This window comes from Epinephelus lanceolatus, chromosome 4 (assembly GCF_041903045.1).
Source record: "Epinephelus lanceolatus isolate andai-2023 chromosome 4, ASM4190304v1, whole genome shotgun sequence".
In the NCBI taxonomy this organism is placed as follows: Eukaryota; Metazoa; Chordata; class Actinopteri; order Perciformes; family Serranidae; genus Epinephelus; species Epinephelus lanceolatus.
Window position 1 is genome coordinate 17,438,138 of NC_135737.1, and position 15,615 is coordinate 17,453,752.

A 15,615-nucleotide genomic window follows, 5' to 3' on the forward strand; every position below is an offset into this window, starting at 1 on the left:
CACACTCCTTTGTGCAACATTTTCTCAGTAGTTTGACCCTGTGCACCATTCAATGAGAACACCAGCTAAATTAAGAATTCCAATGTCATTTCTGTGAAAGTTCAACCAATATTTCTGAACATGAACTACTCTCTCTCTCTGAGTCAGGAAAGATGTCATCTATAACATCTTTCCCAGTTTATTGACTATGGAGCAGCTCCAGACTTTATACCTTATGACATCACAGATTTGAGTTTTAGCACTCTAGTTTTTGGATTTTGGAGAGAGTTGTTCATGTTTACTAATATTCTGGCCTGTCTTAGACCATAGGAATAACACATGAATTTCAAAAATGGAAGTAGTTCCCCTTTAAGTTCAGATTCAAGAATGGATGTAACAGTTTATACCTCAAACTCTGCGTGTTTGTGGACGTCCTCTGCTCGCTGTCTGTTCAGGATGAACTCGGCCTCGTTTGCAACTCGAACTATGTGGTCCTTCATGGCGTGGCAGAGTAACCTTTAATATAAGAGAGAAAGTTAATGCAGCATGCACATATTATCATAAATTAGGACATATCCAGTTTTTATTTGCTAAAATCTGTTGTAATGACACCCCTAAGGAGGGAGCAGGGTTAAGGCAAATACAGCTTGTCAGGATGGTGCAACATTCTGCTTGTTGAAAGAGCAGACTAGTAAACAGCATCATTTGTCTGTGTTATGTTGCAAGGCTGCAGGTCAGTGACAGATCCCTCTGTAGCATTAAGGAGGGAATGGAGTGTCATTAGAGCACTGAAGCCTGTCTGGCATGCTCCTGATTGACTGAGCATCCCTTCCCACTGACCAGAGCATCAACTGAGTGCCTGTATTGCTGAAGTCTGGCTTTGAACAACTTCTCACATGGCTGACTCTGGAGACTGTGGTCTCCACCCACATTCACATTTAAATTCCAGTATCTTTAATAATTGAGAACACCCTGGCTACTGTGTGTAGATTACATGCCATTTTACACACCATTAGGCTAGCTTTGTTTTAATTAAAGCAGCCCCTGTTCCTCTCCAGTGCTTGATACAGATTGTAATTTCCCTCCTGTCCCAAGGAGAGGCAGTAATCCCGAGGCTGCATTCATCAGCTGCTATTGCCTCTTTAACTGTTGACAAACACTCATTAATAGACAGACGTTCACTGTTCAAAGACAGTGGCTGATAACGCCAAGCTTTGTTTTGAAACCAAGAATAGATGAGAAAGAAAGTTGACAAGTGATATATGGAGACGGAAATGAAAATATGGACACTCTCTACCACACTTTTTTGTTGATATTTCATAGATAGGTAACACTAATCAATACAAGCATTCACACTTGGCCTAAATGTGACTGATATGTACTTCTTCAGAGACTGTCACCTAAACGCATTGACCACCCCAGCTGAAAACTTCTTAAAAGTTTGAAGTCTGGTTATTGTACACGTGCTGTAAATGAAAAAAAAAAAAAACCTCTCCAATCACATCTATCTGATCAGTAAGACTGGTCTTTGGAAGGGTTACATTTCTTTTTTTATTATCAGATTGTCTTTTAAACCTTTTAATGTCTCAAAGCCTAGTGCATTTTGTCTTTATCGTAACTGTATCATCATGGAAGGCTAGGCCAGTTCTCCCACATGGAGGTTGGCCTACAACTACAGTCACGCTAGAGGGGGGCAGTGCTAATAATAAAGCAAAGTGACCACTTTACTTTCAGTAATTTCAGAGTATTTTCAGTGTTTTTGATACCAGCTGTGTTTTCAAGCAGCTGCATCATCAAACAGAGGAACTACCTGCTGTATGTGTTGTTACACATGCAGCAGAAACAGTGTCTTTGTCAGCCACGCCTTGTAAGGCAAACAGATTTACCAGACTCTACTAGCTACCTCTAGATCTGTCTAGTTAAGCAGAACAGGTGTGCAGAGACTCGAGTAACACTGGGAAAGTATGTATCTGTCAGCAGCACCCTGGACAGCGCCGTGTGGCCCTACTGACTAAAGCTCTTTGTTCCAGGGCCAGCAGGGGACTCAGAGAAGCCTGGCTGGGCTGCAGCAAGAGCCCGGGCATATAGAAGGCAAGGCCAGATGGGTCAGCAGATGGGCAAGGAGGCTGAGCCGCCCCTGATCTGCTCTACGGAAAACCCTGAGTTTGGCCACACCCAGAGATGAGAAGAAGGAGGGGGACAGAACGAGAAACGCAGTTGCTTCATCCAGTCACCACAAACTTATTTAACGTTACCCCCTACAGAACAGCCAAAAAGAAGTTTAGAGCTAATCTGTACCTTGCTACTTAATCCAACAACTTTTTTTTACAGCTGCCTGGGAAAATAAATATTGCTTAAAAAGCACCTACTGATATGAGAGGAATGAAAAAATGACTGCTTGGCTGAGTGATTTATTTTTATGCATTACAGTGGATGTATACATTACCTTCCTTCGTTGATTAGCTCAATAAAGGCCAGGCCAGCATTCTTCTGAATGGAGTTCTGCCATTCCTGAAAAGAAACAATCTGTGATCGGTAACTTACAGAAGCTTTGCGTTTTTTGTTTTTGGGCTGTAAATTGTTTGTTAAAGTTCTGGAACACACACATACACACATTAAAATACACCCTTATGATGGATATTAAAAAAAAATAATGTCAGTGTGGTTAGTTTTCCCAAAAAGGCAGTAAAGCTAAAAGCTAACATAGTAAAAAAAAAAAAACACTTTTTCAAACACCTTAAAATGGTATCAAAGTATCAAAATACCCTGTGTCCAGCATGCAACGAAATCTTTCAGAAATGCATAACAAGAATCACATTTCATCATCTAAACTGCATACTTCAACTGTAATCTAGATTACATTTCATAGCTTAAGTGGGTAAAGAAAACACTTAGTTCATACATCCTTTGAGAAAAAAACGCTATAAAAAGCTGAAACCCTGCACAGCCAGTGTGACCATCCTTTCTTCCTCTGTGAAAAGATCTGTAAACACAGGAGAGATGTAATTGTGGGATGAAACTGTATCCTCTCACTTAAATACAGCCATTTCCTCTGTCCCTTACAGTGACAGATTACCGAGCAGGCTCACCGAGCCCTGCAGTGTGCGCCTGGAAGGGATCCGAGCCCTGGGCCACAGTGCCAGCATTTGCTGTCTCACAACATGCTCTGGAAATGATTAAAAAGCAGTTTGAGAGCGCGCCTTTTGCTGTGGGAAATTCAGCTCTCCTGTGCCCTCACTGAGGTGCAAATGGAAGAGAAAACAGAGAAGGCCACAGTTCAAAAGAGGAGGGAAACAGAGGAAAATGCAGAAAAAAGGTTTTCATGCCTGAGGGTTACTAATGTATAGGCAACTAATAGCTATCCACATATAAAAGGAGTCTTTGAACATGACTACCCATTTAAAATATGCAAATATTAAAATTACTGTCATTACCCACAGAAAAAATATATGGGGATATATCCTCTGCAGTTGTAGATGCAAAACAGTGATATTCACTGCTTGCTCTATGTCAATGTCTGGACAAAGTAAGCAGCATTTGTTGTGTACAGTACCAGAGTAACTGACATTGACATTATTATGTATGGGCAAGTGTTTTTGTACACAGTTGTCTTGCCTGACACATACCGGTTCACACAAGAGTACACAGTCTGACCCTACAATGCGTTAAGTCAGGGAGATGGTGCTGACAAACTGCTGAGCATCTGGTCTCCAAATGTTCCCTGTGACCCCCTTCCTCTGCTACAGTATCTGCCTGGAATAAGCTGTTCTTGATTTGGACAGGGATCATGTGCAGCCAGCCTTCTGAGGTTCCACTTGCACCATGCTCACGTGACAAAAATAAATACAGAAATCAAGGCAGATGTGACACTTGGGCGTTGCCAGGGAAATGGCAGCAGGTCAGTGGAGGTATAGCGTGAACTAGTCAAATTTGGTATCTTGTCTGAGTTATGCTTGTTGACAGCTGAGATAGCACTTCAGATGCTCTCTCTTTTTTCTTTTCTCTTTTTTTTTACTGGAGAACAGAGCTCCCAGAGGAGGCTGCCTTTGATTGCAGAGATTCCTCTGCTGCCCATTTGAAGGGAATTAGGCACGACGTGCACCTCCTTAAAAAAGAGATGTGATCCTTGATATAAATGCAGACCATGACCAGAGTGCAGCACCTCTGGTCATTGGAAGTGTGTTTAGTAGCTTGAAAAGCTGGGATTTAAAACTGCATGCAGTTTTTGGCATTCGGGGAGCAGAAGAGCTCCACAATACACTGAAAAACTGACATATTGTCATGACATATTTTTGTTACGGCTAACTTGGAAGCTAACAGTTGCCTTCTTACACATCCAGCAGGCATGATCAACATTTGTATTCTCTTAGCCATGTTTCAGGTGACCTAAAAATGAAACTCCAACAGTCATGGACTTCCCATTATTTTTACCGTCTATGTGTAAAACCAAACAATTTTAATGAGCTGCTAGGAAGCTCTTTAATGCTGAAGAGCTTGCGAATTCTTTGGCACAATATGCAACAAATATTGCACAGTCAGCAATGATGCTGTGGGTTCACTTGGATCAATAGCACCATTCTTCCACCTATCTTTAAAAAGCCCACCACCTTTTGGTGGACCTGAAATCCCACAACTCCCACAGAACAGTCTTCTGCCCTTGAGAAGATCTTCTCTCCTCCCACTTTCATCTTCCTGAAATTCAGCAGGGCACTAAGTATTTGTGGTGTTTCAATCCGACCTGTCAGTGTGCGGACAAGCTTTTGCTTTTATCTGCTCTGCTTTGCTCTGTTATACTCTCCACATCTGGAGGCCTTCCATCACTAAATCTCTGTGGCTCCACTCTAGATCCCCTCCCCTGTATGTTTAAGCTGTTACAAGAACCAGAGCTGCTTGACCTTTTCATTCAGCTGCCCAGGCTGAGGAGAGACACACAGTGTCTGCAGCCGTGGCCAGCCACACGATGATTGCTGTGATTAGTATGCATAAATAAGAAAAGGCAGATCATTAGCACTAATTCATTCATAAAACTGACAGGTCACAAAACAGAGAGGGACTAAAGGTCAGCTAAGTGCCCTCCTTCCTGTCTTAAAACATTAATGTTGAAATATGTGAGGGATGCGTTGAATTGGCATTTCATAGTGATGTCAGCCAAACCTCATCCTGCATCTGAGAAGACTTGCTGTGTTCTTTGAAAGCACTTGAGATAAGATGTAATACCATAGACATTAATTAGGAGTATATTGCAATGTAATGATCAGCTACATAACTGGATTCATTACTGATTGTAATGCATTAGGATACAAAGCAATGGCTCATCTCTTTTTGAAAGGTTGTAGAAGGACACCAAACTCTATGGACCAGTCTCAAGGCCTCACTGTCTGATCGATATCTCAGCCTGAGTTTCATCCCCAGAGCCTCTAATGGCAGGAACCTCTGGAGCCGCAGTAATGCTATCTGTATAAAGGGGGGGGTGGACTCAGACTCTTAACAGCATGCTGACGCTCTCATCTGCAATAAATCCAAGAGCTGGAAAAAGCAACTTCCCACAGATACTCTACAGACAGAAAAGCAGCGCAAAAAGGAGCCCGTCAAAAACCATCAAAAGAGCAACAATAACTCAATGCTGGCTGCCCCATTTACGTCCGTTTTTTGGAGGAAAGCCCCTGAATAATGGCCTCCATATAACAGAGGCTGAGCTCCCTGCTGAAGAGGGCTTTGGACTGCGGATACCACGGAGCACACATAGTGGATATCCACCTCCTCAAGGCTCTGGCCCTGCAGTCTGTATCCACAAAGAGGCACCAAGTAATGGCTTCCTTATGGGCTCCCGACGCAAGACTGATGGGCTGACAGAAGGTATGTTAAATATCTCCTGTTCTAACTGCTACATCGGGGCTCTGACCTTCTCTAAAACAAGGGCTTAACAAGAGATTCAGAGGGTCAGCTTGGAGGTGATCAGTCACTAGCAGCGTTGCATGAGGTGGGGCTCATTCTGTAAAGGAGGGCTCTGGATTAAAGCTCTGGGGTGTAGTGAGAAAGTCACTGGACTCTCAGAGAGCTGTTTGTGTCTGTATGTCATCATCGGTTTGGACAATCTGCTTATGGAACATTTTACCAGAAAAAAAAAAAAATACTGATAAGCAAAGCTTCAGCAGAGATTAAATAACTCTATCTGACAAAAGACAGTGCCCTTAGCATTTAACCCAGCATCAGCCATACATTTTTAAATGTACAAAATATCTGCAGGTTTAACAGGATATAAACTAAACCTATTTTTGTGTGTTAATAAATGTTTTAATGAGTTGTAGAGCTGAGTGAAATTCATTTTTGCACTGACTATGTCCAATCTGAAACCAGCAGATAGCCGCATACTGTTGACAAAAAAATATGTTATCAAGACAGGCATAAGGCATATTACACAAGGAAAACAAGAGAGGATGGGACCTGGAGAGAAAAACAAAGAGAGGCTGGGGAAGATTAAGATGAGGGGGAGAAAGAAAAAAGCTCACCTGAGAACAAAGCAGCATGACGAGCTCCACAACTGAGGTGCTTGACTTCATACAAACTAGACCTGTAGAGACAAAACAGATGAACAGAATTAAGATATTAACCATGAAGGTTATTACATAGGTATTCAACATAGAGTATCTGTTTGTATAATCAGTGGTTATTTCATCAATTACGTGGCAGTTAGAGATAACAATGTAAAAAATAAATATTCTGATTTAAATTTCTGACAATACAGAACTAGGCCCGAGCTATATAGTTTTTAGCATAAGGTAAATTTCAGGCAGTGACAAGCAATTTGTAAGCCCCTCAAAATGTGCTTCCAATTTGCCCAGCATAAAACTGTAAAAACAAAAAAAAAAAAGCATGTGTACAGAACAGATGCACACATGTACATGCAAGCACCCCCTCCACACACACACACACACAAACACACACATCACACATGCACACACGCTCGCAGAGGTGAACAAAGACATTCACAGCTTCTTCCCTCATCTTCATTCTGTAGACGGTGAGCGGCAGAAGCAGACAACTCTCTAATGAAACAAGGGTAGGTGTGAAAAGCTCATTTGCAGAAACAATGGCTGCAACTGGTCTCGTATTCCGCACCTCCAGCTTCTTCTGTTGCGCTCGGCAAGAACCATTAACAGTGCAGTCATTAGTAAAGGAAAGAATGCAGCTCTCTAGGACTCATTATAGGCTGGCAGGAGTAGTGCCACACAGCTGCCATTGTTTGATGGTTGACAGGTTGTCAATCAGTGGAGAGAACAAAATATCCTTAATCTAAGATTTCAGTTAACACTGCACAAGTTGTGCAATGTACAGTACAACAGCTACAACAAGAAATGATGTATGCATTATTGGTTGATATCACGATGACTATATTTTCGGGGAGTGTCATGACAGTATGCAGAAGACATATGAATATCTTTCAGAGAGGCAAACAGATACACTGTATAACTTAATGACATATGCAACAGCATTTGAACCCAACTTTAACTCCACTACGAATAAAATGTTTAAATAAACTATAAATCTAAAATGTCTCCATTCAGTTCAGTTTTCTCCAAACAAAACTGTAGCCCCGCCACCAAATTTCAAAACACAAGACCAGACCCTGCAATGACTATTAAATTGGTTTACAGGTCTTTCACTACAGATCCTGGACTACTATACTGGACAACAACAAAATGTATGAGCTAATATCACGACTTGGTACCAACATTCAATGGCCGTAGTTTTGCTTGTGTAAATGCTGTACAATGTAACATAAGATGCAAACTATTCAGAAGACTGGATGGATGGACCTTTTGATTCTACATCCGTCTCTATTCATGCGTGTGGTGTCCAAGGGAGTGTATTGTAAATACTCTGAGAGGATGTGACCCTTCTCTTGTACACAGAGTGCCACTGCTGACCTCTTGTTATAGCAGTGACATGCTGAGCCATAAGTCAGTCCAGTCTGACACAGGAGTCAGGTGGCCAACTGACCCTGGCCTTGTGCTGGTAGACAAACTAAATGCATTCTATTTAAACACGGCCTGCCAGTCCTTTCCTGTAAACAGGGCAGGGTTAAGGCACGGGTGAATGTGGCATTGTGGGGCAATGTGCCGGCAGGCTGGGCCACTCAGGGGACAGCGAGAAGCAGGCGGCAGGCATCACAACAGCAGCAGTGTTCACACACAGGACTTACCCACCAACTCCAAGTGTAAAGCTCAGGGTGCACTCAACATAATTGCCGCAGTGACCAAATGTCTGCAGGGGGGTTGAAGGAATAGGGTGAGGCAAAGGGGCACACGGGGCAAAGGGGGGCGTGACCCCGGGCAATCTAAGGAGTGATGGATGACTGGTAATTACTGGTAAATGGAGCGCCTTTGCACTACAGCACAGTATTTCAACTGTGAGTCTGGGAAGGGCCAGGAAAAAAAGGAGAAAGAGAGGGAGGAACAGCTCAACCATCTGGACAAACACACTGCAACTGGGAAAGACCTGAGAGGCTCGATAAAGTTAAAGATTTAAAATAAAAACGTGTGTTTGTTTTGTCCAATAAACCTGCTCTCGTTCATGTCAGGAAAAGGCTGCACTTTTTAGAGACCCAGACAGGGTTAAACACGTCTGGTGGAGAGCACTGAGGCCCGAGCTGTCTATCTACGACCTTGTTTGTGGGGTTACACTCTCAGCTCAGCTCTGGTTTGTCAGCTTGGTCAGTCTGCTGACAGACTTTGAGTGAAAGGGTAACAGACATATTCACACTTGTCAAGGCTATGTTACCTGATTTTTTCATTCCTTTGCCCAGAGTTGGAGAGAGCAGCCTTCCACCTGTGCATGGCATACCAGCATGGCTATTTACATACGTATATATGTATGGTATATGCATGATGTATGGAGGAAAAACTGCTTGTCTACTGGCTGGAATGGAAATATAAATAAAGTAGTACTTTAAATGTGTTTTTAATGTCTGTAGAAGACAACTTAATAAATAATTTCGACAATAATTCTGCCAGGATCGGTTTATACAGCATCAAAGAAATAAGACTCTGCTACTGAGTAAGCGTGCCGGAGTTAATTATTTGCAAAGCTTAAATCAAATACTAGTAATAAATCCTAAAATTTTAGAAATAAAATGCTCTTGAAAGTTCAGATGTCATTATTAAGTAATAAAAAAAAGCTAGGCAAACTAAATATAATATGTGATACTATCTTACTGTTAAAATGCTTTGATATTGGTAGCAATTAAATAACTGAGTAATTAAAAGGTAGCCGGCAGTGTAAATAGTATACACATAAGTTATACTCAAGAAAGTAGACACGTGTCAGCCTTCTTTCTCGATCCGGCTTTAATAAAGTCACTGGATTGCATTCTTTCAGCCTGCTGTCATTCTCTGCATAGACTTCTGAAACTAATATCGGTTTAGCTTACACTTAAAAGAAAAGACTTTGGCAGTGAGAAATCGCAGAGATATCATTTCACTTTGTGCAAACTGCAAGTCAAGAGACTGAAGGGGACACGCATATATATAATTCACTGTGCACGCACAGACAAATATCTGCAGAAGCAAACTCATGCACGCGTGTGTGGTGGCAGTGTTCTTGTAAATGCAAGCCAAAACAAGCTTTGAGAGCAGAGTGGCAGAGCACACACATGCAGGCAGACAGTCCCTGAGGTTAGGCGCAAGTAGCACTGTGAGAGACTGCCAACCTGGGGCCTGAGGAAAGCACTGGGAGCCTTCACACAACCACCAGGAAATAAGACTAGAGCCTAGAGTGGAGTGCGGCAGAAGGATCACACACTTCTGCAAACATTGTGCACAACCAAGCAAGTGAGACCTGCACTTTAAATGTATGCAATGTGACTGTAACACAGTTTAAAGCAAAATTGTGAGTCTTTATGGTATAGACATTAAACCTGGAGGCCATTTTACTGTGACAGAGAGTACAACGCCTGTGCTAGAACATATATGAGTCCAGGTTTTACTTGCAGTGCTATATCACTTTAACATCAACAAACCATTACTGCATTATCTCATTACTGAAAATTTAAAAAGGGCTCTGTAAGCATCTATGCTTCAATTTACCCCCAAGGTATGTGGATTTGGATTGAACTGTGCAGAAAATAAGCTGGATTCCAATGTCACTTCAATTTCCAATATAAATACAGCTAAAGCTTTCAGATTTTCCATCAATGGCAAATTACTTGGCCTAAATTAATTCTGAAATAAAAAAAATTCAAAAAGTCAAAAATCCACCATGCTGCTGGGTGACCCGGAGATACTAAAAATATCACTGGCATGAGGCAAGAGCCAACACTAATTTCAACAATCATTTCAACATGACATCAGTTGTGATTGTGAAACACTGATGTTTAAAAATACTACATCTCGGAATAATCCTCAATATGTGGAGTGAGTCATGAAGGAGACAAAACACACAGACGTCACAAGATGAATGAAAGGGAAAGCAGATTTAATCAGACTGTGACAGACTCCCAGCTTGTGTGCAAAACAGTGACTTTCCTGTCAACACCTACTACTGTGTATGCATCCATCAATGAGGCAGCCAATGTAGTACATGCAGAGGTAGGTTGGTGGGGGCAGGACTCCACACACAGCTTGGGAAATGAAACTCACTCAACAACATCTGTACCTTCTATGAGCAGCTCCTGCCCATGGCTGCCCAACAGGGTGCGTGACAGGAAGGGTGCAAAGTCCACAAAGATCTCTCTCAGCAGGGGTGCCACCTTCTCTAAGGCCCTCTCCAGCTTCGTGGTAATGCTGTCAAAGAAAACAAATCAGGATAGAAGTCACAGAAGAAAACTAGACACCTGAATTTGAGTAAAAATGTAAGGGAGATAGCATTGTGTCCTTTAATCAAGGGTAAAACACAAAAAGAGCAGTGAGGGCCTCATAGTCGACCAAGTGTAAACAGCTAACACCAGTTAGTGTGTAGGTGGGCTGGCAGAGTCCTGGTGGGCGCAGAGGGTAGATAATACATTTCAGAGGATGCAAACCAAGCTGGATAGCAACAAAATTATGGTTGCTATGACAGGAGGTGTCAGTAACAGAAGATTTTATGTTGTCAAAGGCCATGTTAACACTTTTTTTTTCTCTCACCAGTCGTTTGCAGCATTCTTTGTTTTGACATGTTACCAGGCTTGCACATGGGATCACAGTTGTTCAAGACTGCAGAGGGAAGTTCCTTATCTTCTACACACTCACTACATGCTGCTGCCTGACATTATCTAAGCACCTCAGAGAAACTGGAGCTGGAGTCATGCAGCCATACAGTGCACCTCAGATTGTATTCAAGCAGAGATTCGACTCAAGCTGCAACATATCTCTGTGCTCCTATGTGTACAAACACAGATACGAGGCAACATGAGGAGAGTAGAGGCTTGTTTTCCCAGCTAAGATGGGCAGGAAGCAGCAGGATAGAGAGAAACAGAGAGAGGGAAGCGGAAAGGTTTGGTTGGGATTTGTATGAGTGTGTAGTGTAATCTGCCTTTCAGCACCCTGGGAAAACACAGCAGAGGGATGACATTAAAATCAGGGTGAAGGGAGCCTAGGTGGCTAACATAAATGTCCTTGCCTAACACACTGTCCTGCATCTCTGGAGGCTGCTTGTAATCCTGTCAGAGAGCTAAAGGGTTTGAGCACAGGAGGTGTCAGTCCCTGGCGTAGTGGACACTGGTCCACTTCAAAAAGGTAGTGAAATAGAGAGAAAAATGAAAAACTAAACCACAGGCAATACTTGCTTTGTGTTGTTGTGAGACATATCAGTTCAGTTCATTAACTAATCATGAAATATGAATTATGAAATATATAATTATGCTCATATCCATTTGTTATTTTCAGTAGACTGGAGCATGCAGTTCAGCTTGGTTGTGCTTTTCCTCATCTAAAATATAAGGCTCTGCAGGGAGATAGTACTATCATTGACTTCCCAGTTACGCTAAGTGATGTCGATTACTGCTGCCATGGCAACTGAAAAGAGAAAGAGAGAGAGACTCTGGAGAAAGGCCTGGGCTCTCTGCAGTCAGTGGGAGAGCAGGACTAAGGACGTCTGTCACAAACTATTAGAGCAAGTGAGGAAGATGAGTCAAGGTCAAACCAGACACACAGAAATAAACAAGTGTACGCAAAGAATGAGGCGAAACTTTGCCGTAGTGTCCACAAAAAACATAACACCTCAGTTTTATTTGTGCTCTTTTGTTTTGACTATATAGAGACAAAGAAAACTGTCTCATTAAAGGTCAAAGTGTAGACACATAAAATCAGATCAGATAAAATAAATCAATCTGTTCACAGGGCAGGCAAAACATTAAAAACAGAAAATGAAAGAAAATTTTGGAGGAAAAAAATGCATTTGCAAGAAAAGCTTCACACACCTCTGTGTATGAGTGGATTTTATACATCAGTCAAACAATTTGAATAAAGTGAGTTTACTACCACAGGGAAATAAGAGCATGGTTGAAAAGAGAGGGGCTCTGTTGTACCTAATGTTTTCTTCTGTGTCTTCAGGCATGGGGGCGACTGTCTGCACGGCCGGCAGATTCTTACTGGTGGCTCCGTTGACAAAACTGGAGGAAGATGAGGTAGAGGGGGCTGCATCAGTTGCTCCTGCAGAGAAGACCACCAGAAGCATGCGACATTAGCGTAATGCAAGTATGATTATAAATATGTATGTCTTTACTAATCTTAAATAATTTTACAGAGAGGTGAGGATTACTATTTATGCAACAAAACACATTTAAAGTGAAATTAATTTTGAAGGAATACTTCACCTGCAGAATAATCATTTGTAAATCAATATATCATGCTGTATTACCTTTGTTTTTTTTTACGCATGCCTCCACGTAAAACAGTGAACATATAGATTTATGGATTGATTGGGGACCTCATTAAACAACAGCAAAAATTAAAATGAGCAAAGTCAGACTTTTTTAGTGAAATTGGAAGTCTTCAGGAAGTACTGAGCATATGACTGGATAAATGTGATTTGGTTTACACTGCACCAGTTGTGTGAGAGTTTTTCAAAAGAGATGTTTTGATATAGTTTTGCTGTTGCTAAACTGGGTCCCAATCAATTAATAAATCAACACGCGAGAAAAACAAAGTTTGCTCCACAAATTCAAGGTCACATGGCATGACTTACTGATTTACCAATGGACATTTTGTGGATGAAATATTCCATTATTTTGAAAATTCTTAATATTATAACAGTAATGTTGTCAAATCTTAAAAAAAACAAACAAAAAAAAAACATTAAAAATGTCGACTGAAATTACATTTCACTGTCATCGTGAATTCATGTAATGGCACACAGACTGAAATAATAGGAAAAAGAAGAAGACAGAAATGGAAGTTATAAAACCAGCCGCAATCTGGCCGCTGACAGTGGATTTCAGCAGTCAGCGCAAATTTCAACCAAGTCAAACAAATGAAAACATGGTAGGGGTGTCACATCATGCACCAAATCTTTAACTAAATCCAAGTGCACCTAAGCTGGTTGCTCAAACTGGCGCCAGCAGCAACATATGGAACTATTTTGCTTACTAAGACAGCAAAAATGAAGAATCAACCGACCTATCAAAACAAAACCCGCAACAAATTCTTACATATTACATGTACTTTAGGTATCAAAGCCAAAATTAGGGATATCGTGACAACAGTAATTTAAAGGTGAGCCCTGAGTCACAAGTATAAAATCATTATGACCATCCATATGAGATTTTAAAACCAGTCTGGTGAGATCATGGGGTCTGGGTGAGGGCCTGTGCCTTCCGCTGAAAGCACACTTTGACTTGGATACATTTCTCAAATTCCTGCAGAGGGGCTCAGAGAGGAGAGGGAGAGTTGTTTTTTAATGGAGCACATTAAAAAGGTGTTGGAGCTCCTAATGGTTCTTGGTGTTAAGTGGGTCCTTTCAGAGGCCCAGACTACAGGAGCCCTGAGGTGGAACTGGCTTAATGCAGCAGAGCCTCGGGAAAAGCTTCGTGACAGCAGGGGGAGGGAGAGAGGGCTTGACGTCAATCAGAGAGGAGCACACGCTACACAGGAAAGCCATGTGCACAATTTTCACTATTATAAAGGCATTTGTTAAATACATAATTCAGGTGGACTAAAATGGAGTTGTATGGTTTGGTCGTATCAGGAAGAATCCTTGTGGCTGAAGGGGAGCAGCTTTTATTTGGCAGTGCAGAGCTACTGCAGACACTGATGGGAAGGTAAAGAGGGCCATCTAGTGGTACACAAAAGCCCCTGCACAGGCATAAAGGATCACATGATCTAGCAGAAGGAAAGTGCTTTGTTTATATTCTTGGCATCAAAGAATGAAAGGTCATTCAGATGAACAGTAATTACTCAGATTACTTTAAAGAAAATTACCACATTACTATGGCTGGATGTAGTATTTTAAATAAGACTATACTCCAGTAACCTTTTTGCATGACCTACCTGTGGTGTTGATCATGCTTTTGGGGGTCGCAGAGGCAGCAGCAAAGATGTTAGGGGTGCTGCCAGCTGTCAGCCCAGCAGAGGTGCTGCTGCTGCTGCTTCCCACTGTGTTAACCGCAAGGCTGCCAGGGGAGGTTTTCTTCACAGGCATCACCACACTCCTACAGGAAACACACGCAATATGCTTCATTCACACATGTATATAACGTTTATGCTTATAAACAGCCAAAATATGAGCAATAGAAATTCAACAGTTAACATCTTTAGACTGAATTACCATATATTAATCAACAATTACAAAATGGATTGAAAAAAGGCAGCAGAGTGGCACAGTGAAGAGGAAAAACTGGAGGTTGTAGGTTTATGTCCTTCATAAGTATGTTCCCTGCCAGTGCCCTTGAGCAAGACTCTAAATCCCTAACAGCTTCAGGGTGCTGTAGTGACTGCAGGTGATACCTGTAGACTTAAACCATGATAACTTCATAGAATTATTCATATACTCTGACTTATGGCCTTGATATAATAATATAAAACACTGCTGGGCTAGATCTGTGGGTGGATTTAATTTTTCATGTCTGTCAGGCAGGTTATAGTTGAGGCCAATAATTGAGAGTTTGAAAACTAGCCAGGAACCAGGGGTTAAAATCAAACTAGCCAGCTATACACTGTTGTCTTTAGGACAAAAGTTTTCATAATTAAACTGACTTTCAGCCCTGCTTTTTAGAAAGAAAATCCAGGATTTCCTTGACTTTTGATTCAACTGTTGACTTTCTAATCCTCATTTCTCAAAACAAATAAACAAATAAATAAAACAAAAAATTAAAAGGAGAGAAGTAATGATCTGCTCTGAGGCTCTGCCAGCATGAGCATGCCCAGACGTTGGTCAGAACTTTTAGAAAGGTAAACATCCTGACCTGTAACTACATCAGTCAGCATAAAGCATGCAATGCAAACATACACACGTGTATGCAAAAGGCTGAAAGCTGAGGGCAAGAGGCCAGTCGACCAGCTACTACACTTTCCCTTACATCTGCTCTTGCCACCGGTGGCCCTCTGCTGCCCTCTGCTCTGCTCAGAGGAGCTGAAAACATCCCCGACCCTAATGAGAAGCTCTCCAGGAGCAACTTGGCAGTTGTTACTGACAAGCATTTGCATAGCTACCGTCTGTGTTCGA

At 41.8% G+C, this 15,615-nt stretch overlaps 1 protein-coding gene across 4 annotated transcripts in view; it reads right to left on the reverse strand.

Moving 5' to 3' along the window:
* The window catches only part of nbeab (neurobeachin b), a 236,822-nt gene that overhangs the window by 101,670 nt on the left and 119,537 nt on the right, over positions 1 to 15,615 (reverse strand). For all 4 annotated transcript variants that reach the window (XM_033631025.2, XM_033631024.2, XM_033631023.2 and 1 more), the window contains exons 30-35: positions 14,442 to 14,602; positions 12,482 to 12,605; positions 10,633 to 10,760; positions 6,489 to 6,550; positions 2,426 to 2,490; positions 387 to 495 (exon numbers count right to left, since the gene is read on the reverse strand). In XM_033631025.2, coding sequence (XP_033486916.1) covers positions 387 to 495; positions 2,426 to 2,490; positions 6,489 to 6,550; positions 10,633 to 10,760; positions 12,482 to 12,605; positions 14,442 to 14,602 — 649 coding nt within the window. The remainder of the gene's footprint in view (positions 1 to 386; positions 496 to 2,425; positions 2,491 to 6,488; positions 6,551 to 10,632; positions 10,761 to 12,481; positions 12,606 to 14,441; positions 14,603 to 15,615) is intronic.